This window comes from Leptonychotes weddellii, chromosome 3, assembly GCF_054177405.1.
Source record: "Leptonychotes weddellii isolate Sample4059 chromosome 3, ASM5417740v2, whole genome shotgun sequence".
Taxonomy (NCBI): domain Eukaryota; kingdom Metazoa; phylum Chordata; class Mammalia; order Carnivora; family Phocidae; genus Leptonychotes; species Leptonychotes weddellii.
This window is the reverse complement of record NC_138371.1, coordinates 118,327,101-118,354,758: the sequence shown is the minus strand read 5'-3', so window position 1 is coordinate 118,354,758 and position 27,658 is coordinate 118,327,101. Positions and strand designations below refer to the sequence as shown.

At 33.6% G+C, this 27,658-nt stretch overlaps 1 protein-coding gene across 2 annotated transcripts in view; it reads right to left on the bottom strand.

The window, feature by feature from the left end:
• Positions 1–27,658, bottom strand: part of COG6 (component of oligomeric golgi complex 6) — an 82,833-nt gene that overhangs the window by 47,329 nt on the left and 7,846 nt on the right. For both annotated transcript variants that reach the window (XM_006732396.3, XM_081814860.1), the window contains exons 4-12: positions 23,560–23,618; positions 17,823–17,934; positions 16,091–16,173; positions 15,650–15,720; positions 12,458–12,551; positions 7,145–7,273; positions 6,975–7,066; positions 5,375–5,439; positions 1,480–1,571 (exon numbers count right to left, since the gene is read on the bottom strand). In XM_006732396.3, the coding sequence (XP_006732459.1) occupies positions 1,480–1,571; positions 5,375–5,439; positions 6,975–7,066; positions 7,145–7,273; positions 12,458–12,551; positions 15,650–15,720; positions 16,091–16,173; positions 17,823–17,934; positions 23,560–23,618 (797 nt within the window). The remainder of the gene's footprint in view (positions 1–1,479; positions 1,572–5,374; positions 5,440–6,974; positions 7,067–7,144; positions 7,274–12,457; positions 12,552–15,649; positions 15,721–16,090; positions 16,174–17,822; positions 17,935–23,559; positions 23,619–27,658) is intronic.

Below are 27,658 nucleotides of genomic sequence, written 5' to 3'. Positions count from 1 at the left end.
CCATTTCTTTAGCATCTAGAAGAGTAACATTTGTAAACAGTTTTTTAATTGACTAAATGAGGAAATATGTGAACAAGTAAAAAAAGTACACAAAAAAAATGTATCAAAAGATCCAACTGTCATCTTCAAAATCATCACCTTCAAAGACAAAAATTATAATTCTCAGAGTCTAACGAACCTATTACCTTCAGAATCCAAATGATTTTTTCTTAGCATTATTTGCATTAGAAACTGAGTTATCATTATCTTCAAATAAAAATTTCATGCAGTACCATCATGGGTATTACTACATAAATAATGTAAAAATGATTTACCACTACCTTTGCCTAGTACAGCATTAGTTACAGTGTTAGCTGCTTTCAGTGGCTCTTGTGTTTCCTCAGTATGGATCATTCTCTTATTTTAGGAAGCCTATAACATCACAATTGAAAGTAATTTATTGCTTTTGAGTCATAGCAAGTGGTGATAATAAATTTATATCTAAAATGTTACAGGACTAACCCAAATCCTATCTCTGATTAGTTTTATAGCCTGTGGCTTGTTGGTTTTGTTTAAAAATGTGAAACCCATCTCTTAGCTGTGAAGTTTTGGGTGGCTAATCTCAGCTACTAGAAGGTAGGTAACATCATCGCCATAGTCTTTTGGTGCTTCTTGAACTACTGATCCCTGTACCTCTCCTGGATCTATTAGTTATAACCCCCTTGGATTTTAACAATTGAACTTCTGTTCTTGATTCTAGCATACTGGATGAAAAGTAACTGTTAAATCATTTTTAATGGACTAATATGAAAACTATCCAAAATAGAGCTTGAAATTTAAGACATTGTTTTAACACAACTACACATGGAACAAGGTCTTATAGTGGCATAATAAAGCTCAAGTGTATACCATCACTGCAAAGTGAAAATAAATGCACACTTTAGAGTCAAAGATCGTACTATAGAGAAAACAAGTGGTTCCTAATCAGATAAAGGAACTTTTATTTAAAGAAGATAAAGTACCTTTTATTTAAGCAAATAAAGCTATAGTTCTGCTTTATCACTAATAGGAAACTAAATGATAAAGAATTTACATTATTTACATCGAGGATAGGACACTTCACTTATTGTGCCCTATTTTGAGTATAATGTATAGTTAGGTTAGGTGCCACATATCTCTCTTACTGATGCAAGAAGATTAAAAATATACTCACCCTATAAACTCACACTGTTATAAGTTGTATGTGTGCACGTGCATGTGTGTGAGGGTGTGTACAGTTATGTTTAGGGAAGAAAAGGAAATGACAGACCTCAAAATACAGCACAAATAATATATATGTAATGATTCATATGGTGTGGAGGTTCTGCTAGTTATATGTAGTTGTACAAATGGTACAAAACAAAATGAAAAAAACAAAAAACAAAAACCCTTATACTGTGTTCTAACTGAAATGATGTATCACATAGGATTTAATAAAGCACATTTAACCATTCCACTTACCTGATTGTATGATGGTAAAATTTGAGGAGGTTAGAAATTTTATATAACAAAACTGCCCCAGGTTCAGCAACTATTACTTGTTCAATTCGAACCTATTAAAACATGTGAAAAAAAAATTAAGCATTTCTTAAAGGTATAACTTTCCTTCAATAATCACATGTGGTATAAACATGCATTTAAAAAAATAAAATTTAATTATTGCAGAAATCACAAAATTCCTTCTAAGTAATTTCTGAATATTAAATTATAGGGGATGGTAAAATAACAGAAACATTTTAACACAGATATACTCTACAAAAAAACAAAACAAAACCTAGATCCAATACCTACAGAATTTGGCTGAAGGCAGTTGCTACCAGAAATAATACAATGATGAGGTCATTGTAAGGGTTTTCACCAGATTATAACGTAATGTAGTTCAGCACTATTTGCAAAGCAGCTATTACATCCTAAAAACAGATTATCAGTGCAAATACTGCTCTATCACCAAATATTCAGAAAAAAATGAAAGAATTCTTATCTTTAAACTATTACACCAAATTTCCTTTTTTATTAGACAATAACAGACAAATCTTAAATTAGCACCAACATGTATGTCTAATTATGGCTACCAGGGCAGTATCAGATCTACTGCAAAGTTAACTTGATTACTCTTAAGATTAACTACTAGGAATCCTTACTGATCTCGCCCTTACTTTATGTTCCCTAATTAATGGATACAATCTAAATCACACTGATAATGTGCTTATTTACGTATTATATCTGTTCTGAAGCTGCTGCTTACATTGTGTTTTCTTGTTTCCTAACCAGATTCTAAACACAGACAATTTGTTTTCTGCTTCTTTTACATCTCTACAGTACATACACAACAGATGCTTAATACACGCTTTTGAAAATTGAAGTTTCTCTATACTTAGATTTTGGAATATGTCATAATGCCAACATACGTGATTTGCTAAAATAGATTTTACAAATGTATGTATATGAGCATATAAAACCCTCTTACAGAAATTAAATGACCTTTACATGAATATGTTTATGAAATTCATACATCTTTTGGCATAAAGTACTAGTGAGCTAACTGACACAAATTATAAATCATGAATGGTTTGTGAATTTAAAAACCATGATTTTTTCACATTACATTACAATTTCTCTCTAGGTCCAAGGCCTGGATCAATAGTGATTTAAATTATATATTATGTCGGGGCGCCTGGGTGGCTCAGTTGGTTAAGCGACTGCCTTCGGCTCAGGTCATGATCCTGGAGTCCCTGGATCGAGTCCCGCATCGGGCTCCCTGCTCGGCAGGGAGTCTGCTTCATCCTCTGACCCTATCCCCTCTCAGGTGTTCTCTCTCTCTCATTCTCTCTCTCTCAAATAAATGAATAAAATCTTTAAAAAAAATAAAATAAAATAAATAAATAATATATTATGTCAACAGAAGTGATACTTTCTAAATTTTAATATAATTATTAGGACAAAATATAAAAGATATTAATGTAGATACACAGCTCTTCTTTAGCAGATTTATAACAGCATAGAACCCACATAATTTACAAAGCTCAGAGCATATAGTACACTAAAGTTTTTATTAAAGAGATGGAATTCAAATGTTAGCTGAGAATATTAGATACCCAAATGAGGTCATATAGGAAGGAAATTCTTAAAATAGTGTAAATTGTCACAAGTATATAAAGGAAGGGAAGAGTTGTTGGATCATATAATGTACCACTATCAAGCTAATTTGATAATGTAACCACTGTGAACATCTGTTAACTATTCTCTAGAGTACGCATTTAATATTACTATCATATGAAAAGATCTAAGGTTTCTGTCACTTCAGAAACTGAAAGAATTTTTATTCATTTTACAATAGAAATATTTTTGCTTGCTTACGAGTTTTTTCTTCACCTTTTGATATCTTACATTAAAATTTCACAGGCAGTCACAATAATGCCCTACAATTGTTGAAAACACCTTTTGGAACATAAACATTTAAGGAAAATGAAATGAGGTACATTTTAAAACAAAGGCATACTTTGGTATATAATCTCTTTATATAAGCAATGGGTATTAATTTAATATTTTTAACATCATAATAATATTTCTTACTCAGACCAGAACAAGAAACTCTAAAGTCCATTCCAACCCTCAGATTCTAGCATTATATTTTATACAATTACTTTAACAACAACAAAAAAAGGAATCAGTAATATAAGGAACATAATATCGTAAGTAAGGAAGGGGGTAAAGGGAGGTAAGGCAGATAAAATACAATTTATTCACCAAAGCAATTTATTCATTGTTATGACTCCGAGTTTCCTTTAACTCTATGTAGTTACAAAAAAATATGCAAAGTGTAGAAAGAGAAATATTTTTATACTCTCTTTTTCTATCTTTCCAATAACTGCTAGTATACAAAATAAGCAACATTTACATGAGTATAAATGTCTAAAAACCAAACTATGGCAAATAAATATTTCACTTGAGAGAACTAAGTAAAATAATTTCAAAATATTTTGCTATTTATTTACTGAATATGCAAGTGAATCCTAAGATGATCAAATTACAGTAATAATTAAATCTGTAAATCGGGGCGCCTGGGTGGCTCAGTTGGTTAAGCGACTGCCTTCGGCTCAGGTCATGATCCTGGAGTCCCCGGATCGAGTCCCGCATCGGGCTCCCTGCTCGGCAGGGAGTCTGCTTCTCCCTCTGACCCTCCCCCCTCTCATGTGCTCTCTTTCATTCTCTCTCTCTCAAATAAATAAATAAAATCTAAAAAAAAAAAAAAAAAAAATCTGTAAATCAACTGTTACAAGGGTGTGTTATCTGATATTTCCTTGCCTACAACAAAATACCAAAGAAAATCTCAGAAACAAACAAAAAAAATTAGTTTTAAAATTTGGTTCTTGGTAAGAATAAATCATAAACCTTCTAGATTTCGATTTCTACATAGTAAGTTGAAGTCAATCAACAAGGAAATTAAACCAACAACTACAAAGTATTCCATAAATATTATTAAAGAAAAATACTGCTGCAAGCCTAGTAGGTATCAGGAACTATGTACTTCATCTACACAGTTTTCTCATTTGATCTTCACAACCACCATTAATTTAATAGTAGCTTTTTCTTTTTTTTTTTAGATTTTTATTTATTGGAGAAAGAGAAAGAGAGAGCACGAGCAGGGGGGAGGGGCAGAAGGAGAGGGAGAAGCAGGCTGCCCGCTGAGCAGCGAGCCCAATGCCAAAGGGGACTGGATTCCAGAACCCTGGGATCATGACCTCAGCCAAAGGCAGATGCTTAACAGACTGAGCCACCCAGGAGCCGCATGGTAGGTATTTTTATATACAGGTTCAACAGAAGAGGCAACTCGAACAAGTGAACACAATTAAGTGGCAAAGTGGAAATTCTAACCCAAGTTTGACTTCAAATTCTGTTCCTTGTACTATAAATAGTATTGATAATAAAACTTACATGTTATTTTATCCTTGAATTTATCATCAATTATTGTTATAATAGACAAAAAACGTACAATGCTTGAAACAATAAAGTAAATCGAACATGTTCTTAGAAAATTTCTGTTAAGAGTTCATAGATAAGTTATTTCAACTTAAGGGACTTTTTCTTAATTGATTAACATAAATTACCATGGAAAACATAATATGGTAAAAAAAAATAAGTGAATATATATAAACTAAGAATATTTCAAATTTTCTTCCTTGAAGAGAAAATTGACAATATTTACTTTAAAATGTATTGTTATCCTACACTAATGTGTTAACTTGAGAAAACTATAGCTTGACTTCAAGCTGTTAACCGTTCTTTTAAACTCACAGGAATAAGGCAATGATTTAGCCAGATGCCATATAACATATATAAAAAACAAAATATTTACCTTTAGAGGCCTGCACACACCCTCAGTAATGTGCCCAACAACTTCCTGGATATTTTCTTCAACACCTACAATTAATTACAACATAACTGAAAATTTCTTTCCATATCACACATAAGTTCAAAAAACTAACAAACAATAATGCATATGATTAATGGCACTAATAACAAACATTTAAAGTAACATAATATTTTGTTAAGTTCAATATCTTTTAGGACATTATTAATTATGTTAATGTCTGGGTCTAGAGCCTTGTTAATTTATTGCACTGCTGACTAATAAAATGAACATTACTTCTTTGTGAAAAAGAATAAATGTATGTATGAGTCACAGGAAAAAATGACTAGGAAACATATTAACTGAAGGAAGTGATGTAAAGACGTATTAGTATTTGTTCTACAAACGCCTTATTCTGGGCAGGGGTGCTGAACACAGAAGCTGAGGATATAAAGACGGAAAGCACACCTTGTAATCTAATAGAAAAACTGGCATTTACTAAATACTGACTATTTACCAAGCTCCTGTGTACTTGGCATTTACTGCCTGTGACCGCCTTCTTTTTTACAGATAAGAGAAACTGAGGCTTGGAAGAATGAAGCCATTCCCAAAGAATAACTTGTTTCGTCCAACTCCGATCTATATTCTTCCAACCTCTTCACATTGCCTTATATATACTTCACTAAAACATCTTTTAAGAAATTCATTCTTTTAAACTAGGTAATTAGGATAACAGAAAACAACTTAAAAAAGTTCAGACCTTGTGCCAATCAAACAGACATGCTGAGTTTAATTTGAATATCAAAGAGTAAAAAAAAATGAGGAAGGGTAAATAAGGATCTTCCCCCAATTTGTACACTAGCCTCTCCTGGAGATCACGTTGTGAGCCAGAAGGATGCGGGGCTGGGCAATGCAACACAGTCAAGTGATACCAATCACAGTATTTCTCTTTAATTCCTATCAAAAATAGAGTATCTTAATTTTCCATTTACCCCTCAAACTCTAACAGGCATCTTAAGGTAGTCACAATACTAAGCAGATCTGAAATTCTGTAAGAAACAGACATAGCAACTCAAAAAGCATCATTTTTTCTTCCTTGAAATCAAGACCAAAATTTTAAATACATTTAGTACTACCTGGGTAATTATTCAAAAAACTTTATAACAGTCACATGAGAATGAATAAGGAGTTGGATAGTAGAAAAGAATTAGTAGCTTAATGACCTTAAACAAGTCCCTCAGTCTGTTTACTCACAGATAAAAGGAAGATAATACCACCTCCCGCCTTTAAAGCGTGGCACGGAAGATCTGAGACAGTGTACGCTATACACTTAAAAGCGAGGCACGGGAGCGCAGGCCTGATATGGGAAGGCTACAAGGGACCAGCACACAAGTGTGAACAGCTGTGACAGGAAAGTGATGGAGGAGAGAAGTCTATTAGGAGAAAAGGGGGGAAACCAGAGAGGAAAATTAATTAGCGTGCTTAATGTGACACCTAGGTGTGAAGAACTTATCTCTGTGAAGATGACAGCAATAAGAATAGAAACAGAGAAGCCTTGTGTTATTTTCTATACTTAGACATTAGCAATAACAACCAGAGGACCCACCTTGTATAGTTACATGCTTTAAGAGAGCTTCAAGGTGTTCTTTTTCAGAAGCAGTAGCTTGATGGAGCCAAGCCAACATATCTCCTACGTATCTAATGTAAAAACTAAATGTTAGTAAAGATTTCCTTCAGAAAAACATCAAATATTCCAACACTGTCTGATTACTATACCTCAAAGGGTCATGGGAGTGCATTTCAATGGGTCTTGGTGTGCCTCCTGGGCCCCCTCTCGTAAGAGCATCAATAAATCCACGAACGACAGTGCTTCTTCTGGCTGTTCCAAATTCATCTAAGGTATACCTAGAAGAAATACGTTATTTGAAAAACAGATGTGTTTCTTTTTAATGAGTATATCAAACTATTCATGCAATTTCTGAGATAACCGACACATCTACAGCTTTTTTACACAACTCTCAAGCAATACTGTTTTTAAACAACAAAAAAATAGTTATGAAATAACTTTATCATAATGAAAATTCAGTCTAAAGGTACATATTTTTACTCCTCCTCAGAAAGAATGCTGGAATTTGGGATCAGTAATAGGGGCAATGGCAATAAGGGACAGAGCAGTGGGTCTGGTAAAAGTAAAAAGCAAGGAAAGGTGAAAATTCGGGATTCTTCAGGTTTCAGCACCCTTGGAGTGCAAAACATGATGTTCTGGTGTTCACACAGGCCATAATATCTAGATCTCAGAGGACTGCTTACAGTTAGAACTCTGCAATCCAAAAAACAACAATTTTTCTTCTACCATCAATTTTTTCCCAAATATACTATCCATATCCAAAAGCTTATTTTGACTCCAATACTAGACATACATTCCTTAAATTTACTGACCAATGAGGCATACAGAGCAAAAACTTCTTTTAAGTATATTTAGAAATCATCTATTGTGGTTAAAAGAAAAAAAAAAAAGGCTTCCTAAAGTGAAGGAGCTTATAGGAAAGGGAACTTTGAACTGGGAGATCAGACAATTTGGGGTGAAATCACAGGATGGCCTGGAGTTGCCAAGAGTGCCCATTTCTTTGACTAGAATCAGCCTTGGTTTCCCACTATGACCACCATTCCTTACACCCATCCACCAATTCAAAGTTCTTGCTATTTTAAAAGTACACAGGAAAACAAGAAATTTTTTCGCAGTCCAGTCTCAGCAGATTCTAGACCCATGAACTTCTAAATCTCTAAAGAGTTTCTAACAGACTTCATATTAAGAATTATTTCATACCCTACATATAAACCAAAGTTACCGAAATTTGGGATTTGGGTTTCCAAAAGAATTAATTTCTTCTACTACTATAAAAACTATACTGCTTTTTTTAATATGCTACTGATTTAATAAAAAATCCACATTTTTTCAGGGGTGCCTGGGTGGCTCAGTCAGTTAAGTGACTGACTCTTGATTTCTGCTCAGGTCATGATCTCAGGGTCATGAGATTGAGCCCCATGTCGGTTCCACACTCAGCAGGGAGTCTGCTTGAGATTCTCTTGTTCCCTCTGCCTCCCCACCCACCGTGCTCGCACACACACTCTCTTTCTCTCTCTATAAAAAAATCTTAAAAAAAAAGATCCTAAAAAAATAAAAAAATACAATCCACATTTTTTTAAACATAAGAAAGCTGGAAGAGGGAATATTTTTAAATAAAAGGGAAAGTGTAGTAAAGTGGTCAATATCTACAAATTTGTAGGAATCTGAACCTTTTTAAAGGGCTGTTCACTAGAAACCAGATCATGGTTTTTTGTGTTTGTCTTCAGTTAAAAGGAAATGGGTCTGAAATTCTATGCAGTGACATACTAGCAATAAATCAAGATGAAATGCACTATGCCGCTAAGCTCTAAGCACACAGTGACCTTGCAATCACTTTCTATTTTTTAAAACAAATTAGAATGAAAATGCTTTGATTTTTTTCTCATGCTTAAACTATAAATATGTTTAGTAAAGAATGTGTTCCTTTAAATATCATCAACTCCATGAAATGACTTATGATCAGATGATTACTTACAGCACAAAATTCACAAACTTTTATCTTCTCAAATACATAAAACTCATCCTTAGAACCCAACCTGCCACAATAAACAGAAGCAATGTAACTTCTGTTTCTAGGCCTATTCACTCTGACCACAAGTTATGTTAGAAACCAGTGAATTCGGGGCGCCTGAGTGGCTCAGTCGTTAAGCGTCTGCCTTCGGCTCAGGTCATGATCCCAGGGTCTCGGGATCGAGCCCCACATCGGGCTCCCTGCTCCGCGGGAAGCCTGCTTCTCCCTCTCCCACTCCCCTTGCTTGTGTTCCCTCTCTCACTGTCTCTCTCTGTCAAATAAATAAATAAAATCTTTAAAAAAAAAAAAAAAGAAACCAGTGAATTCACTGGCATTTTAATGGGGGTGGGAGTGAATTATCAAGCCTGACAAACACTGGACTCCGATCTGTATAATTATATGAAATATACTCATACATTAATATGAATGTTAATCCCCCTGCAACAATAGATATAATTTGAAACAAAACCAGCATGCACTACAATGAATCTTCAATGACATCTATATATATGAAACACCTTTTCCCAGAGAAAGAAGAAAATTTCTTTGACTAAAAAGAGATTATTTCCCAACAAAGGTCAAAAATTCAAAATGGAGGTTTACAAAGGTGAATGTTAAAATGATATAAATATTCTAAAATGCCTCTAAGCTAAAAGTAAAAATTAAAGTCCCCATTTTTAATGTCTATAGCAAAAAAAGAAAAGTTTTGGTCAAAAAGCAAATTAAAACATGAAAAATGTTGGTCAAAAACAAATTAAAAGAATAGTGTAAAAGCCTCCAAGAAATGTAACAAATACATAAAGAATGAAGAAGCCAGCAAATTACTACATTCTTTAACACTTTATATTCTGAAGGTCTACCAAAGGAAGATGTCAATCTATTCTACTTATAATAAAGTTCTTTATGAAGACATTTTTTTTTCTTTTGAAGATTTTTTTTTTAATTTATTCATTTAAGAGAGAGAGCACGAGCACAGGGGAGAGGCAGAGTGTGAGGAAGAAGCGAATCCCTGCTAAGCTAGGAGCCTGAGGTGGGGCTCGATCCCAGGACCCAGAGATCCCAGGATCCAGAGATCCCAGGACCCAGAGATCATGACCTAAGGCGAAGGTGGCAGCTTAACCACCTAAGCCACCCAGGCGCCCCTACTGAAATTTCTATACCTGATTTATTAAAAATAAATAATGCATTAGCACTCTAGTTACATACTACCTAATAAAAACTGGGTGGAAACTTTTCCCAAGGACTTCAATAATTACCATTTTTCTTGTACATGATACCTACACATTTGAGACACACTAAGGGCAGTGAAGCTTTTACACATTACTTAAATAAAGTTCATATAGTGCCATCTGGTGGTTAAGAGATACACTGTTAAATTTTTCCTAAATTTAAAGAAACTACCACTTTGAAGATAAATGATTACTTAATGAAAGGCCAATTTCCTCTTTTTTAGCATCCATCTTATGGGAATCAATTAGTCTTAAAAATCCTCCTTCTTACCAAGTTAACTTCCAAATGCCTCTTACAATCTTCCCAAATGCACTGCTGCCTTCCTTATTCCCTGGCATGTGCCCCTTCAACATAAATCTTTTTTGCCTATTATAGTTCTATTCTTTGTCTTTCCAGCTTTTCCTGGCTGTCACAACAGACTCTAAATACACCCCTCTGTGGTTGACAACTTTCTAGTTTATCTCCTTTCAAAATAAAAATAATAGCTAATACTTAGTGATGAGCAAAGCATTATGCTAAACACCTTATGTGAACAATCTAATTTAATATTCACAAAAACCCTGTAAGATAGGCACTATTTTCATCCTCATTTAAGGAAACTGAGGTTTCTGAAAGTAGAGGGGCTTATAAAAAATCAAATTCAGAGCTCACCTTCTAAACTATTATGCAATACTGCTCCTTTCCAAGTGTTTCTCAAGAATCAAAATTTAGTAAAAATATATTTACATGGTAGAAGTCAGCTGACCAAAACACACAAAGGCATTTTTTTAAACAAAGACTAACTTTATGAACAAATAGGAATCTGTGGACAACATAACACTTGATTAAAATCAAATACCAAATATTTTCGGTATAAAAGACTCATAATTAAACACCAATACCTTAAAGTAAAAAGGCTGGGAAAGAAATTCCAAGGTAGATAAAATCTGCTGAGCTGGTGATCCATAGTGAACATGCCTTACCACATACACATGTACCACATTCAGGGCTATGACAAAGCATCTCTTGCTACCAACCCAACAGCCAGCACAAGCTTTTGCAACCAATTTCCCCAAAATACATGTTCTGTCTCAATCTACATCTTTGCACTTGCTGTTCCCTCAACTTGGGATGTTCTCAATTCCCTTCTCTTCCTGGAAAATGCCTATTCAATCCTGAGAACTCACTTTAAACCTATTTCCCAGAGGAAACCTTCCCTAATGTTCATCCTTTTCCCCTACCACAGAACACCTGAGCCACACAGCACCTGACACAGAGACTCTAAAATAGCAATTAATACAGTCATTAAAATGGATGTGTATCTGCTCCCATAAAATAAAGCAATTTGAGGGTAAAGTTTTATTGATGTTGTGTCTCTAGCACATAGAACTGTGCTTAACATATAGTAAGTACTCATTAAGTAGTACTGGAATGTTATTATTTTACACAGCTGTCCCAGCATTTGTGTTCTGGAAACTTCTTATGGGCTAAACAATGTTCCAATCAGAAAGAATAATGGGGAAATCCTCTTAAACTATTACAAGCCTCTGAAAGGCATGACTCAGAGCAGGATTGAATGCCTATGTAGAAGTCCCCTGGTTTTCTGTTTCCTGCATTGTAACTCCCCACTGGGTCTCTCTATTTCCATACTATTGCAGAAATTAAAAATTTTAAAAAAATACTTCTATTTTATATAAAGAACAAAATTAAAATACAGAATAATAAAAAATATGTGAACAATTAATAATGCATAGAATTCTTATACAAATTATCATCATACATCTCTTGGCCAGCATAACTTACAGAATCAAACACCTGAACTCTAAATCCTGTTAATGGAATCCTGATTTTAAATTTCCTTTTTTCATTTCTGGGAAATTATATTTCTCAGTCCCCTATTTGACCTCTTTCTCTCTAGGGAAGGGTTGATAGAGGAGTTTTAGTTTCATGCAATTCTAAGGTAGTGAATGAGATGACAGATTGAGGAAAAGCCCCTTAACCTCTACATAAATAAAGGGTAGTCTAGATATAGGGACAGCCTGCTTTTCCCCACCTTATGGCATTCTATAATGCACATTATGCAAATAAGCTGATGCTCCAATGATATACATATGAGATGAAAATATCACTGTAAATTATATTACTCAAACTAGTGTATATAATTTGATAATACTGAAAGCTAGCATAACTCATCAAAGAAAAAGCAGATTTATTTTTTTTAAATTAGGAAAAAGTCACCAACTTATATAAGACAGGTCTATCCTGCAGGGCTTCCATAGCCTGAGTTAATACTGGAGATATGTCACATGATTCTTGTGTCAATGTTCTGCATTCACCTGAAAAACAGTTAACATATAATTATAGCACTTGTTAAATTAAAATTAGGTCTTTATTATATCCATTGTACAATCAGTCTAAATTCTTTAACAAATATTACATTAAAAAAATGCTCAGAAAAACTTACAGAATATGCCAATCAAAAACTATTTTATGCTGTCAACCAAACTAAAAATGTAAGCTTAAGTATTTGTATAACTTTATATGACCACACATGCTATCCAGTGCACCCCAAACCTCTATTAAACTACAGTTCCAAAGAAACCAATCAATGAACAAATTCACAGAGTAACTGCTACACACATGGCAGTGTTCAAGGGGAAGGGGGGGTGAATAAAAAATATATTACCAATCCCTTCCTTTGGGAGCAAACTTTAAGCAGTTTGCTAAAAATGTTTATATAAATAATATATGGCAATAAGATTATAATTTCAAACCAGTTTAGATTCTAAACTTTTAAAAATGTCTACACCAACATCTTCTTTACTATTCTAATTTTATGCATAAAATGCTAACTAAATGTTTACTATGTTCAAAAAACTTAGAACTTGTTCAAAAATACCCAAACATTTGGTATATGTGGACCTCATACTAGCAGTATATTTTCTAGCAAGCACTGAGAAAAATATATGCATGTTTGGAATTGAAAGTATCTTTTTTTTTTTAAACAAGACTGTTGACTATATTCCCTATGCTGTACTTTTCACCTGCATGACTTACTTTATAAATGGAAGTTTGTATCTCTTAATCCCCTTCACCTAGTTTGCCCACCACCCCCATCCAACTCCCCTCTGGCAACAGCCAGTTTGTTCTCTGTATTTAAGAGTCTGTTTGTTTGTTTTGTTTTTCAGATTCCACATATAAATGAAATCATATAGTATTTGTCTTTCTCTTTCTGACTTACTTCACTACTTCACTTAGAATAATAATTCCCTCTAGGTCTATCAATGTTGTCACAAATGGTAAGATTTCAGTTGCTTTTACGGCTGAGTAATAGCTGATTGTATATATATATATATATATACCACATCTTCTTTATCCATTCAGTTGACCCTGGGTTGTTTCCATATCTTGGCTATTGTAAATAATGCTGCAATAAACATAAGGGTGTATATATCTTCCTGAATTACTCTTTTCATTTTCTTTGGGTAAGTATAATCTAGTAGTGGAATCACTGGATCATATGGTATTTGCTTGTAATTTTCTGAGGAACCTCTATACTGTTTCCCACAATGGTTGCACCAATTTACATTCCCATGAATACTGCACGAGGGTTCCTTTTTCTCCACATCCTCACCAACACTTGTTATTTCTTATCTTTGTGATATTAGTCATTCTGACTGGTGTGATATCTCATTGTGATTTTGATTTGCACTTCCCTGATGATTAGTGATGTTGAGTATCTTTTCATGTGCTTGTTGGGTCATCTGTAGCTTTTCTTTGGAAAAATGTCTATTTAGTTCCTTTGCCCATTTTTTAATCAAATTGTTTTTCTGGTGTTGAGTTGCATGAGTTCTTTATATATTTTGGATATCAATCCCTTATCAGATATATCATTTGAAAATATCTTATCCCATTCAGTAGGTTGTCTTTTTGTTTTGTTGATGGTTTCCTTTGCAGAAATTAGGTATCTTAAGATGACTCCAAAGTCCTTAGGAGTCAGAAGGCCATAGTTTAGAACCACTATGTTAGGTGTTGTGGAAGCACAAAAAAATGTGAGGGAATGTCCTTGCCTTTGAGAAAGTAGAAATCTAACTGGAGAGGCTAAGATATACATATATGAAAAGTTAAGTATAATGTACCGAATGTCAAATATTTCCAGCAGTTAGAGTTTAGAGATGGGAAAAGTCACTGTGATTTAATGTAGTCATGGAGAGTTCCAGAAAGATGCAGAACCTAAGTTCAGTCTAGTATAGGTATTACTAGTTAACTGTTTGTATTCCTAACTCCTTCCGACAGTCAGTTGGTAATACCTATTAAAATGTCATGTACTTTTGGGCGCCTGGGTGGCTCAGTTGTTAAGCGTCTGCCTTCGGCTCAGGTCATGATCCCAGGGTCCTGGGATGGAGCCCCGCATCAGGCTCCCTGCTCAGCGGGAAGCCTGCTTCTCCCTCACTTCTATCCTATCCTGTCTTAACTGTCTTAACTTTGGTTTTAACAGGCAGTTCTATGAACAGATTACTGAAACATTTTAAAACAAAACTAAGAATAAACCACTTGTGGCAGGCAAAATAATGGCCCTCCAAAGATCTCTAATTCCTGGAACCTGTGAATATGTTATAGTACATAGCAAAAGGGACTTTACAGACAAAATTAAGGTGACAGATCTTAAAACAGGAAAATGTTCCCAGATTACCCAAGCAAGTCCAATGACATAGGTCTTAAAAGTAGAAGAGGCTGGCAAAAGAGTCAGTCAGAGATATGATATGGACAAAGAGGCAGGAGAGATTAAAGTGAGAGACTGACTCAATCCATTATTGCTGGCTCTAAAGACAGAGGAAGAGGCCATAAGCCAAAGAATGTAGGAAGCCTCTAAAACTGGGAAAAGCCCTCAGTGACAGCCTGCAAGGAAACTCACACCTCAGTCCGTCCTACAGACTCAAGTTACTAAATTATGCCAACAAACTAAATGAGCAAGGAAACGGATTTTTCTTAGAGCCTCCAGAAATGAATGCAGCCCTACCAACATTATTTGTGGTGACACCATGTCTGATTTCTGACCTACAGAACTATAAGATAATAAATTTGTGTTGTCCAAAGTCATTAAGTTTGTGGTGATTTGTTAAAGCAGCAAGAGAAAAATCAATTCACCATGTATAAAACAGTTATTTAAATAATAAAAAATGTCTAATCAACTCTAAGATAATGTAGGGCAGAAATACTGCTTTTATTTTTTTATCATCCTTAATCATACAGAGCTTCAAGGATAGAAGATGCTCATGATACAAACACAGTATGTTCAAAAGTAAAGTTCATTTTTCTTTTTAAAAATACTTTTTGATCACTAAGATCAAAATATGATATCAAAGGTCAGGTGAAATAACCAAATTGGAAACTAATATTCATGCATCTAGACCGTATGAAAGAAATCACTTACTTTGAGCCCACCGATAAAGCCTTTCATAAGCTGTTTCTTGAAGCAAGGCCATCTGTTCCATAATTTCTAAACTAAGAAAATTAAAAATTTATTTTAATTTAAAGTTTTAGACAACAGCTACACCTAAGAATTTAATTGTTTTAATTACAGAGTGATCTGGTTACAACATATTAACTTTTTATCATTTATGGAATGATTTTTCAATAATTTTTTTATGACTTAATAAACGTCAAATTTTAATACCATAACTTAGATTGGCAAGTGTTGTTTTACTCTGTAAGTATCAGGGTATAACTAACTCCCTCCTTATCCAAAGATACATAAAGATTAAATTCCTATTTCACAAAATGTCACTATTTCAAAAAGGACCTCGGATGCCTTTAAAATTTTAGAAATATACGAGGAAATGATTTGAAATAAACAGAAAAGGTTACTACTCACCCTGCTGTTTGTTGGTTTGTACGCAAGAGAACTTTGACATCGTTATGAATCCGTTTTACTCTTCCCAATGCCTTGAAAAAATCCTTTAAAATTAAGAATGCAACTCTAAAATGTCTATGTTTTCAGGTGAAATTGCATTACTCTAAATTGAAATATCACTACAAGGGAAAAACAAATCCTTTCACTTACTCTAATGAAGGCTTCCTAAAACTGACCTCAACTTTCTCTAAATTTTTAGAGAAAGTGTAACAGATATTTATTTACATTTTAAAACATACATTAATTCAATGTCTGCTAGTTCCAAATAGTATGCTAGTTGCCGGGAACACAAAATTTATAAAGACAAAAATCCCTGTCCTCAAGAAATATATAGTCTAGTGAGAGAGAATGCAAACCTAAAGATGACTACATAAAGAAAAACATGCTATGTATTACACACCTTATGACTAATTAACCATAGCTTTGTTATCACTGAAGATGATGTTTTACATATCTTTTATATACCTGTTCCTGCCCCCTAATCCAAGAGTAGAATGTAAAGTTGGAGACATAAAAGCTGCTCATAAATATACAGGAACTGACTGATGCTGAACTTCAAGATTTTTTTTTTCCTTTAGAAAAAGGCACTGAAGCCTTAGTTTCCAGTCACAATGTTCCAATCATGAAAATAATGAATTAGTTATTTTTCTTTGATGAGTGAAATTAAAAAAAAAAAAAAAACTCTTCTAATACCATTTACTATTTCTGCTAAGTGGAGGAAAGGTAAGATGTCAAATATTTCAAATGTGCAAAGTTCCACAAACTATAAAGGGCAATAACCACCAATAAGTAATGTACAAATCAATTCTCTATGTACTTAACTCCTTACTCCCAGATGACTGATTCCACTCTAGCCTAGCAGTAAGAAAAGAGTGACATCTATCAAGAGCAGCTCAGTGAGCCCCTCCCCCTTCTGAGAACTTGTCCTGTTCTCAACCCTTGAACGATGACAACGGGCTTAGGTTTATAGGTTCTCCCAGTGAGAAGACTGCAAAATTCCTTTTTGGAGAAAGTGAATGTCTTCAGGAAAAACAAAGAAACAAAACTTTAACTGGTTGTTTAGCATTTTGAGGGGCTTTAGAGTTTTGTGTCAGTTTGGAAAGAAGGGCATAGATTCAGAAACTAATTAGATGAAAAGAGAAGGAATTTCAAATTCCAGGAAAGACAAGAAGAAACATGTATTCATTGTAATGCCATGGTAATGAAAACAGAAAATGTCATATAACTGTACTGTAAGGTAGGAAGGAAAGACAACATGTATGTGTGTAAGAGGAGGGTAAGAGACTAAAATCTCCTATTTCATGATAGGAAATCAATAGATAATAGGAAACATAGATAACCAAAGCCTTTTTTTTTTTTAAATCAACAGATCCAGGATGCAGAATTTAGAAAAGAAGCAATTAACAAGGTTGAAAATGGTTGACAAAGGACTTAGAGACGAGGAGGAGTAGGTTTTCTTTATAAATTTGATACTCTTTGATTTCTTAAAAAAAAAAAGTTTAGATATTGCTTTGAATAAACAACAAGCAAAAAAGCCAAATTAAGGTAATTTAAGATGCATCTTAGTTTCTAAACTTAAAATATATTTTTAAATCAAACTTTTAAGATGGTAAAATAAAGCCTTAAAAAAAGTGATTTCTCTGCAAATCAGTATCTGCTATGCTTTAAATGATTGTAACAATGAACAAGATACCTCAGTAATAGGTCCTTCTCTAGTGCCTCGGAGGAGACCCATTTCATCAGAAGTCAGCTGGAACTTGGATAAGAAGGCATCTGCGACTTGTGCTCTTATTTCTAATCTTTGACTATAATTTTAAAAAAGCAATAAAAAGTCACGCATGCTGTGAATTTGCATCGCCTAAAACAAGTTATATCTCTGACATAATTTCTTAAAACAAGTGTGAAAGATTCTCAACATCTTTGAAAGCCTCATTTCTGCCTCAAACATTAGAAGCTCATCAGGCATGTAGTTAATAAAATTAGCTGAACTTGTTCTACCTCAGATACCTGCAGACAGTAAAAGGAGTTAATCATTATGCAAAAGAAGAAATAAGTTCACAAATGGTCCCTGCACAACAAATTCTCAGCCATTTACATGTACTTGAACTGTTCATCTTGTAGCAACAAGGTTATCTTACAGGAGAGAAATATGCCCATCTTCAACTAATTTCTTCTTAGTCAGTAAAAATCCTAAGCTTCTGAAGTTTTCACATGAAGTACACAGCAACCAAAAATCAGGTCTACTATTTTTTACTTCAGGTTAGAAACAGAAGTCAAGAACTCATTTACCAATTCTTCATAAATCCATAAAAGCACTTCACTTTTGTATTCCCCACTTTTTCTGCATGATATGGTAATAAAAAAAAGCCTTTTAAATCACATTATCTGGATGCAACCTCTCTAGACTAGGTTGACAATTAAGAAAAGGCATGCTTGGGCACCTGGGTGGCTCAGTTGGTTAGGCAGCTGCCTTCGGCTCAGGTCATGATCCCAGAGTCCCGAGATCAAGTCCCTCATCAGGCTCCCTGCTCAGCGGGGAATCTGCTTCTCCCTCTGACCCTACCCTCTCTTGTGCTCTCTCACTCTCTCTCTCAAATAAATAAAGTAAAATCTTACAAAAAAAAAAGACACGCTCTCCTCTGGAATGTGGTCTGCAAGGACCTGAAGGACTGAGTCGATCACCATCTAAAAGCAAGTTAGGAATACAAACTACCTGAATGAATTTCAACATTCCTGGCTTCTCTATCTTAGATTTAAAGATATATAAATAAAATTGGGTTTCACTAGCAGTATTCACAAGGCAGTAATATTCCACAATTTAATAATTTTCAAATGAGAGTGAACAAAATAAACATGAACATTTTATGTATAGAGAGTACAATGCATCTGCCGTGTTTGTTTTGTTAGTGTGGTGGGGTTGTGAGGTTTTAAATTCAGTCAAATGCTCTGAAGTAGTATAGCAAGTTAGAAAGTAAAAGTCCTCTAGGTGGCAGTAACATTCTGTTTATCTCAAATAATAATGTAAATCACCCAATGAAGTCTACATTAGATAAATGGCATATGTCCTTAATCATCTTATTATGGATATCAGAAAGTTACCTTAACAGGTTTTGTTTTATACTCTCAAAGCTTCAATCATTAACATACAGGATTTAAAACAATTATAAGAATTCATAAAATTCCTTCAGATTATACAGATCAATCATTTTGACTAAAACCTTTTTGATGCTTCTTTTGGATCTACCTTTAGAGTCAATTTATTAGGCACAAAGGAAATAAATTAGTTTATAATTTACTTTTGTTTTAATTAAAGCTAGTATTACCTATCTTGATATTACTTCTTAATCATTAAATTTCATTCCAAATAATATTGTTGACTATTCTAAAAAAAAAAAAAAAAAAAATCCATGAAATAAAGACTTTGAACGAGAGGCTCTATATCTACAAAAGATTTGGTCCAAAAATATGTTGAACAATGGCCATATTGCTAAAACAAGGGCTTGGTATTTCAAGATGAGAACTTTTTTTAAAGTAGTGATGAAATAAATTCTAATATATTTTTTAAATCATATTACTCTTTAGTTACCATATATATTCTTCCCAGGTAAAACTGCAAAACCATTCTGATAGAAAGTTACTGTTAGATAGTCCATGGGAGCATCTGTGCAATCCGGTAACATTAAGGGGGACCTACGATGTGTAAGAGCCCTAAGTCAAGGTCTGGTGTGACAAAAGATACATAGGACACAGACTTCATCATCACTTACATCACAGGTGAAATATGGTATCTTTGGAAGAGCTTTTAATATTTAAATAAAACCATATGAAATAAATGTTCATATAAAACATAAATGGCTATTATAAATTACAACTTCTTTGAGATGTGTTCACGTAATCACTGCATATAAATAAATACAGCAAATACATACTGTGAAATAACATGCAGCAGATAAATATAATGTAGATCTGTATGTATTAACATAAGGTGATCTACAAGGCATTTTATAGGTGCAAAAAGCAAGTCTCCAAAAAATATGTAGAGCAACACACATTTTTTTTTAAATACATATAATACACCCATCAGTGAATTTTCAGGACATGTATCCATATATTACCTAAGTATTTAAAATAAACTGATTAATCCTTCTAATGATTCTTTCAAGCATTCCCAGAACATGATTTATTAATCTTATGGTGCTTCTTTTTTCTTCCTGAAAATATGCCTCTAACATATTTTAACTCTACCTTTTAGACTCACTCCTACCAAATAATTTCAAAATAATAAGAAAAAGACTTTAAAAACAGGCAAAATATATAAAACAAAAAAGATTAGGAAATATAAATGGCATGACAAAATGAAAAAATACTGATTCATCAACATTCAATAAAATGTAAATTAGAATTATGATGCTATTGTTCATCTATAAAATTGGCAGTTTTTAATGACAATACCTACTACTGACAAAGGAGAGAGTCTCATATATTGCTGATAGAAGTGTAAATTTGTATAACCTTTTTAGAGAGGAATTTACACAATATACGTCAAAGTCAGGATATTTTAAAAAGTTTCTACCATTTGGGGCACCTGGGTGGCTCAGTGGATTAAAAGCATCTAACTCTTGATTTCTGCTCAGGTCATGATCTTGGGTCCTGGGATTGAGCCCCACATGATCAGGCTCCAAGTTCAGCAGAGAATCCATTTGGGATTCTCTATCTCCCTCTCCCTCTGCCCCTCCCCTCTGCATGCTCATGAGCACTCTCTCTCTCTCAAATAAATACATAAATCTTTAAAAAAATTAAAAAGTTTCTACCATTTGATTCATTAATTACAATTCTAAGAGTATTTCCTAACGAAATAATCTGAAATGCACATAATGACTTAAAAACATCTGTCAAGCCATTATTTTTAGTAATGGAAATAATATTAGTATTCAATAATTTAAGAATGTTTAACATACATGTTGGTTCATTCACAAGATGAAATATTACCATTAAAATACATGTTTTTTCTAAATAAAAGACACAGAAAAATGAATATAAAATATTAGGTGAACAAAGTAAAATGGAACTACATACATATACTCATGCTGGGAAGAAATATGCCAAAATGTTAATAGTGGCTATGTCTGTGTAGTGAAGGTATATCTGATCTTCTTTTTCTTTCTCTAAATTTTATATATATAAACGAGAGGAAGAAGAAAAGACGTCTATACTCTCCTGCCTGAACACATATGCTTCTGCAATATATTTTATATGTAAGTTTGTGCAAAATAAAGTTTTATATTTTTTTACAAACTTCAAAACCTGAATTAGTTTATAACAAATAACAGAATTAAAATAAAATTAGAACTATTAAAAAATAAAATAGTAAGAAAGGATGAGAAAGTAAATAACAGCTGAGGAAAGCTATTCTAATTAAATTAGGCACAAAATAAGGGCGCCTGGGTGGCTCAGTTGGTTAAGCGTCTGCCTTCGGCTCAGGTCATGATCCCAGGGTCCTGGGATCGAGCCCCGCATCGGGCTTCCTGCTCGGCGGGGGGCCTGCTTCTCCCCCTCCCTCTGCTTCTCCCCCTGCTCATATTCTCTCTCTCTCTCTGTATCTCTGTGTCTCGAATGAATAAATAAAAAAAACCTTTATAAAAAAAAAAATTAGGCACAAAATAGCCTAAACCAGTTCCTAGCCACCAAAGCCAATGTAGAAACAAGATGTGCTGATAGGTTTATCTCATAAAGGCTTTAGAGGAGGATGGAAGGGTAATGTTCCTTGACGGATGTGAGGCAGTGTGTTCAGCACCTAGGCATATCATCCAATCATCACAACCACCCCGGGACACAGATGCTAGTCCCTTTTTTCAGATGTGAAAACTGAGGCTGAAGGTTAAGAAGTAACTTCTACAAAATTAAAAACCTAATAAACTCTTACTCAAGATTTAGATTAGAATTCAGGGTTTTATCTTCAAAGCTTACCTTCTTTCCACTTTAACAAACTACACCTCAAAAAGAAACAAACATTCATCACAGACTATTTTTCTGAGTCCAGAAAGAAATCTGGTTGCTGGGCCTTCGCAAGAGACAAGAAAATCTATAATAAATAGTGACTTCAATAGTATTAAAAAATATAGAAGTATATTTATGTGGATATCATTTCCTGATTATCACTGAAATCCACCCTCTATCAACTAAATAGCATAAAGAAATATTAGCTGCAGTTCTGTGAAGACAATGGAACTTTGCCTATTAGAACATCAGCTGTCACGATGACTGACCTTCTTCTAACCCAGTTGGGAAAATATTCATATCCTTTATATATGTCTCAGTAAGAATGTCATGTTATCCAAATAAGCCCACAGAATTTCTATTTCTAAAGCTAATCGCTTGTTTAACAAGGTTTCTTGCTAAAAAGAAAAGGTAATATTTAAAAATGGAGAAACAACTCCCGGCCAGCTCCCAGGAATCTGTTATAATTTCTACTATGTAATTTTCCTAAAATACTTTCCGCAAATGTTCACTTGGCACATCATATCTACAGCTCTTGGGATACTAAAATGTCAGAAATTTTCACTCCCAAAAGCATACCAGGCCAAAACGTTTTCATCAGCTTACTAAAATTATAAACATGAACAACCCTGCCTAGTTTTGAAAATATACAGAGAGAAACACAATATTCTAATGTTGCCTCCTCTAGACATTAATTAGGGTCCCATATATGGTATAAGCTCCAATACAATGCTTCTTTTTCAGTTTTTATTTTATGTTCCTTTCCTGACATTAGATTAGTTGCATTCCATATTCATTTACTCAAAAATTATTTATTGAATCTACAATATATTAGGCACTGGAGACACAAAAAGCGGGTAAGAAATTGTCATTGTTCTCAACAAGCTCACAGTTTAGTAGGAATAGAGACAATCAAACCAACAACTAATTATAAAAGACTGTAATACACAGTAAAATACATGAATCCATACTCTACTCACCTTCATTAACCCATTTATTCAGTGAACAAATATTAACATACCTATCTATAAACTACCATAAGAAAAATTTATACAGTGAACTCTTAATTATATCAGAGAGGATTAATCATAGCTAAAAAAATAAGAGACAATGAGTGTGGAAAAAAATAAAATTACTAAAACTCTAAAATAATCTACATTTTAAAAAGCAATCTTTTTAATTCCACAGCAAACAATACACAACATTGTCAACTACAAGAATGAATAATCCCTCAACCCCAGGATCAAGTTTGATACTCCTAAATTATCATTTTATGTTTATTTCCTCTTGGATAAGAGCTTAGAATCTTATATGCTATATGAATTTTGAATCATCTTTTTTATTATTTTAACTCTGATTTGGAGTTACCTATAATTTTCTTTCCACTTAATCTCCAAATTAATGAAGAGGTAAGTAAACAAAGTAAAACTTACCTTTCAGCTTGAAGCTTAGTGGTTTTTACTATTAAATCTTGCGTCTGTTCCTTTGCTGCCTAAAATTATAAACATATCTAACATCAGTACATTGCAATATTTTTATACTTCAGAAAACTAATAGTATCACTTACTGAAGTTCAAACTTACAGTGTGTGAGATCCAGAACTCAAAAGTTTAAAAAAGGCCAAAAAAATAAATAAAATATAAACAAATAAAAATTTAAAAGGCCAAATAGCTGACACAGATGTTTAAAGGCTCATACACTACCTTTACTAAGAGGAACCCACTCAGAGTTCTCAATAGACACATAATGCTAAGGCTTACAAGGAGAAAGGTATCAGGGTGCTAAGGAATTTAACAGTTCATGATGTTTTTAGTGAAACAGAAGTACTGGAAAAGAAGGCTAAGAATGAAAAACATGAATTCTTTTATGCACATGTGATTTGAGATACCATGAGACCTCTAACTGGAGTTGTAAGGTAAGTCACTGAAATGCTAGTGTGGAACTCAACAGAAATGCCCAAGATGGAGATAAGCATTTGAGAGTTGGAATATACAAATTACTCCTCATATAGGGTTTTGGGGATGATCAGAGACAGCCATATCTAAAGGACAAGTTCCTGGCCAAGTTTTATATTAAGCAATCCTTCCTCCCCCAAGCCAGAGCTAAGAGGATCGGGAATGAAAACTTGATGAAAAGCTATTCTATCCTAAGATTAGGCAAATATTTTAAAGTGGACTGAAACAAAAGACAAATGTAGCTACTTAGATTCTCAAAGAACTAAACATAAGGCAGTTAGAAAAGAAAGGAGAAACAAGTGGATGTACGGCAGCTGGAGACATGGGGTCCATGCCCTGAAGGGACACAGAGTGAGTTAGAATTATGTATAAAGCAAGCCACTAGTAAGTGGAAATTACAGTTGAAGTATTTTAACTATGTGGGTCCACTTACACAAGAACTACAGTTCTGTAAATCTCTTTTCTCTTCCTTATGATTTTCTTAGTAACATTTTCTTGTCTCTAGCTTACTTTATTGTTAGAATACAGTATATAATACAAATAACATATAAAATATGTGTTAATTGGCTGTTTATGTTAACAGCTTCTGGTCAACAGCAGGCTATTAGTAGTTAAGTTCTGGGGAGTCAAAAGTTATATGCAGATTTTTTTCCTGTGTGGGGGTCAACGCCCCTAACCTCTGGCATTGTTCAAGTGTCAACTGTATAAAGTAGTTACACAAACATATACGGTGGAACATCAGTCTGTTAAAGATAGGATACCAGAGCAAATATGTTAAGATATGGGTCATTTTCATGCTGGAACACTACAATAAAGAGCCAAGCTTCTGCTGCAAATGTTTCTAGAGCTGCATTAGATCTAGACAAAAATCCCTAGCCCACCGCAACTTCTGGGTTCTTAGAGGCCTAATCCTCCTACAGTCTTTCAGATTGTCAATGAAATTTTCTACCTCATTGCTTCATATGGGCATCCCACCAATAAGAATCCCAACCCCATCTCCAGTTGAGTCTGTGTTCCTTGCAGCCAAATTATGTGCCTAGCAAATAGTAAATATTTTTAAGAAAATAGATTTGAATCTAGGTAATTCAGCAGATCAATAACTTTTAAGGAATGGAGTTGAACACAATGGCTCCCATGGTACTATTCTAAAATTATTACTCTTTAAATCTACTAATTTCTTCAAATTCTTCTTTATCTTTCCTAATGTTGCTTTGCTTTCAAGATCCACTGCCAACTTATTCTTGCCTAATATAATTGTTTAAAATATTCCCTCAATTCTAAAATATATTTATATTTTAATATTTGTAAAAAAAGAATGCTTCACAAAATTAATATCAAAAAATGCTTACTAGCTTCTTTTTTTAGTCTCAGTCATTATTAAATTGAAGGTATATCTTACAAAAAACACCATCTATTAATCGCTGAAATATGATACTTGATTATAATGGTATACAATAAGAATTATGCATATTTCCTGACTCTTCATTTATAAATTGTGGTAATGATTCCAAAATAATGTTTAACAATACCAGTGAAGATCATTATCCTAAAACAATTTCCAATTTATCTTAAATGTTAAGGATGATTATTTCTCATTAAATAATAAACACAGGCCTCTAAATGTAATTTATCCAAGCAAATCCACAAAGGGATAAACCACAGCATATAACAATTACTGATTGTATTTCTTTTTTTTTTTTCTTAACATATATTGCATTATTTGTTTCAGAGGTACAGATCTGAGATTCAACAGTCTTGCACAATTCACAGCACTTACCAGAGCACATACCCTCCCCAGTGTCTATCACCCAGTCACCCATCCCTCCCACCCCACCCCCCACTCCAGCAACCCTCAGTTTGTTTCCTGAGATTAAGAATTCCTCATAACTGATTACATTTCTAAAAGTATCTTGTAATAATCATCTCTAAAATGTCCTAAATCCAAAGTATTTTGAAAAATATGAGCTAATTTAATTAGTCCTGTGTACAACATCCTAAAATGAAAAAGTAATACTTTTTTCTATGAATGAATAAATTAAAAACATTATTCTAGAGTTGACAGTCTGAGTGGGTACTATTAAAATTCCAACAACACTACATGCAAATAAATCAGTGCCAATGGATGAACAAAACTTTCAAAATCACAGATCTAATCCCTAATCTGAGAATCAAAATTGAATGTAAACAACAAATAGTATAAAATATTTTTAAATATTCAGTTTAAAAAGCTATGAGAGAATCTTTTGCAAGTGATGAAAATGTACATCTTCATTATGGTAGCTGTTTCATGGGTATAGAATTGTCAAAATGCACTGATTTGTACACATCAAATGGATGCAGTTTATTACTGTAAATCAATTTTTCCTCAATAAAATTGATATAAAAAAAGAAAGAAGGGCTCGCACCATTATAAGGAAAAAACAGGACTGGTGGGTGCAAAGAAAATACAAAGGACAAAACCAAAGAGGATGTTTTGTGGTTTAAAATACTTATAATCTGTTTTGAAAATAGCGTGAAGAATAAAAATACTTTGATCTTTCCACATCTACAAATAGCTATGATAAAAGGATAAAAATACAATTAAAGATAAAAATTAGAAAACATGAGATTCTGCCCCCTAAAACAGGAACTTAAGTAATCCCATAATACCAAATATAAAAATAATACTACAAAAGAAACGCAAGCGTATATAATACAGAAAACCTTATAGAGTGTAATTTGAGAAAAAGCATTAAATCATGGAAGCCAGAAGATGAGAAAAGGAAATAAAGAGAAAGTTAGAGAAACAGAATAGTCAAATAAAATTACTAAGCAACAAAAGTAATATTGCAAAAAATGTAAAATGACAATAATTAGCAAAGATTTTATGACTAAGTATTATGTAATTCATAAGGACCTAAGGTTGAACAATAGATATGCCAGTACTGAAATTTAGTTAAGACTAGGAAAGCTAAAATCTTAGAGAAACAGGAAACTGGTTCTAGAGATAGATCATGCAAGTACCTTAAGATTGATCTGTGGAATATGCATAGATTAATGATTCTTCCTAGAATCACTGTAGCTGTCAATAGTTCCAGGAGAATCTTAAAGGTATAAGTTTTAAATAAAAATGTGAAGGTAGTAAACATAATCATGACTGACTCTTAAGAGGAACCCTATTCTATTCACTATTCCAAAATTATATAAATGGGGGTAATTAGGTTAAATCTTAACTCTGTAATCAAACTAGAAGTTTCAAACTACTTTACTTTACTTTTATTTTTTTTTTTTAATTTTATTATGTTATGTTAGTCACCATACAATCTATCATTGGTTTTTGATGTGGTGATCCACGATCCATTGTTTTCATATAACACCCAGTACTCCACGCAGTACGTGCCCTCCTTAATACCCATCACCAGGCTAACCAATCCCCCCTCCCCTCTAAAACCCTGTTTGTTTCTCAGAGTCCATAGTCTCTCATGGCTCATCTCTCCCTCCAATTCCTCCCCCCTTCATTTTTCCCTTCCTTCTTCTAATGTCCTCCATGCTATTCCTTATGTTCCACAAATAAGTGAAACCATATGATAATTGACTT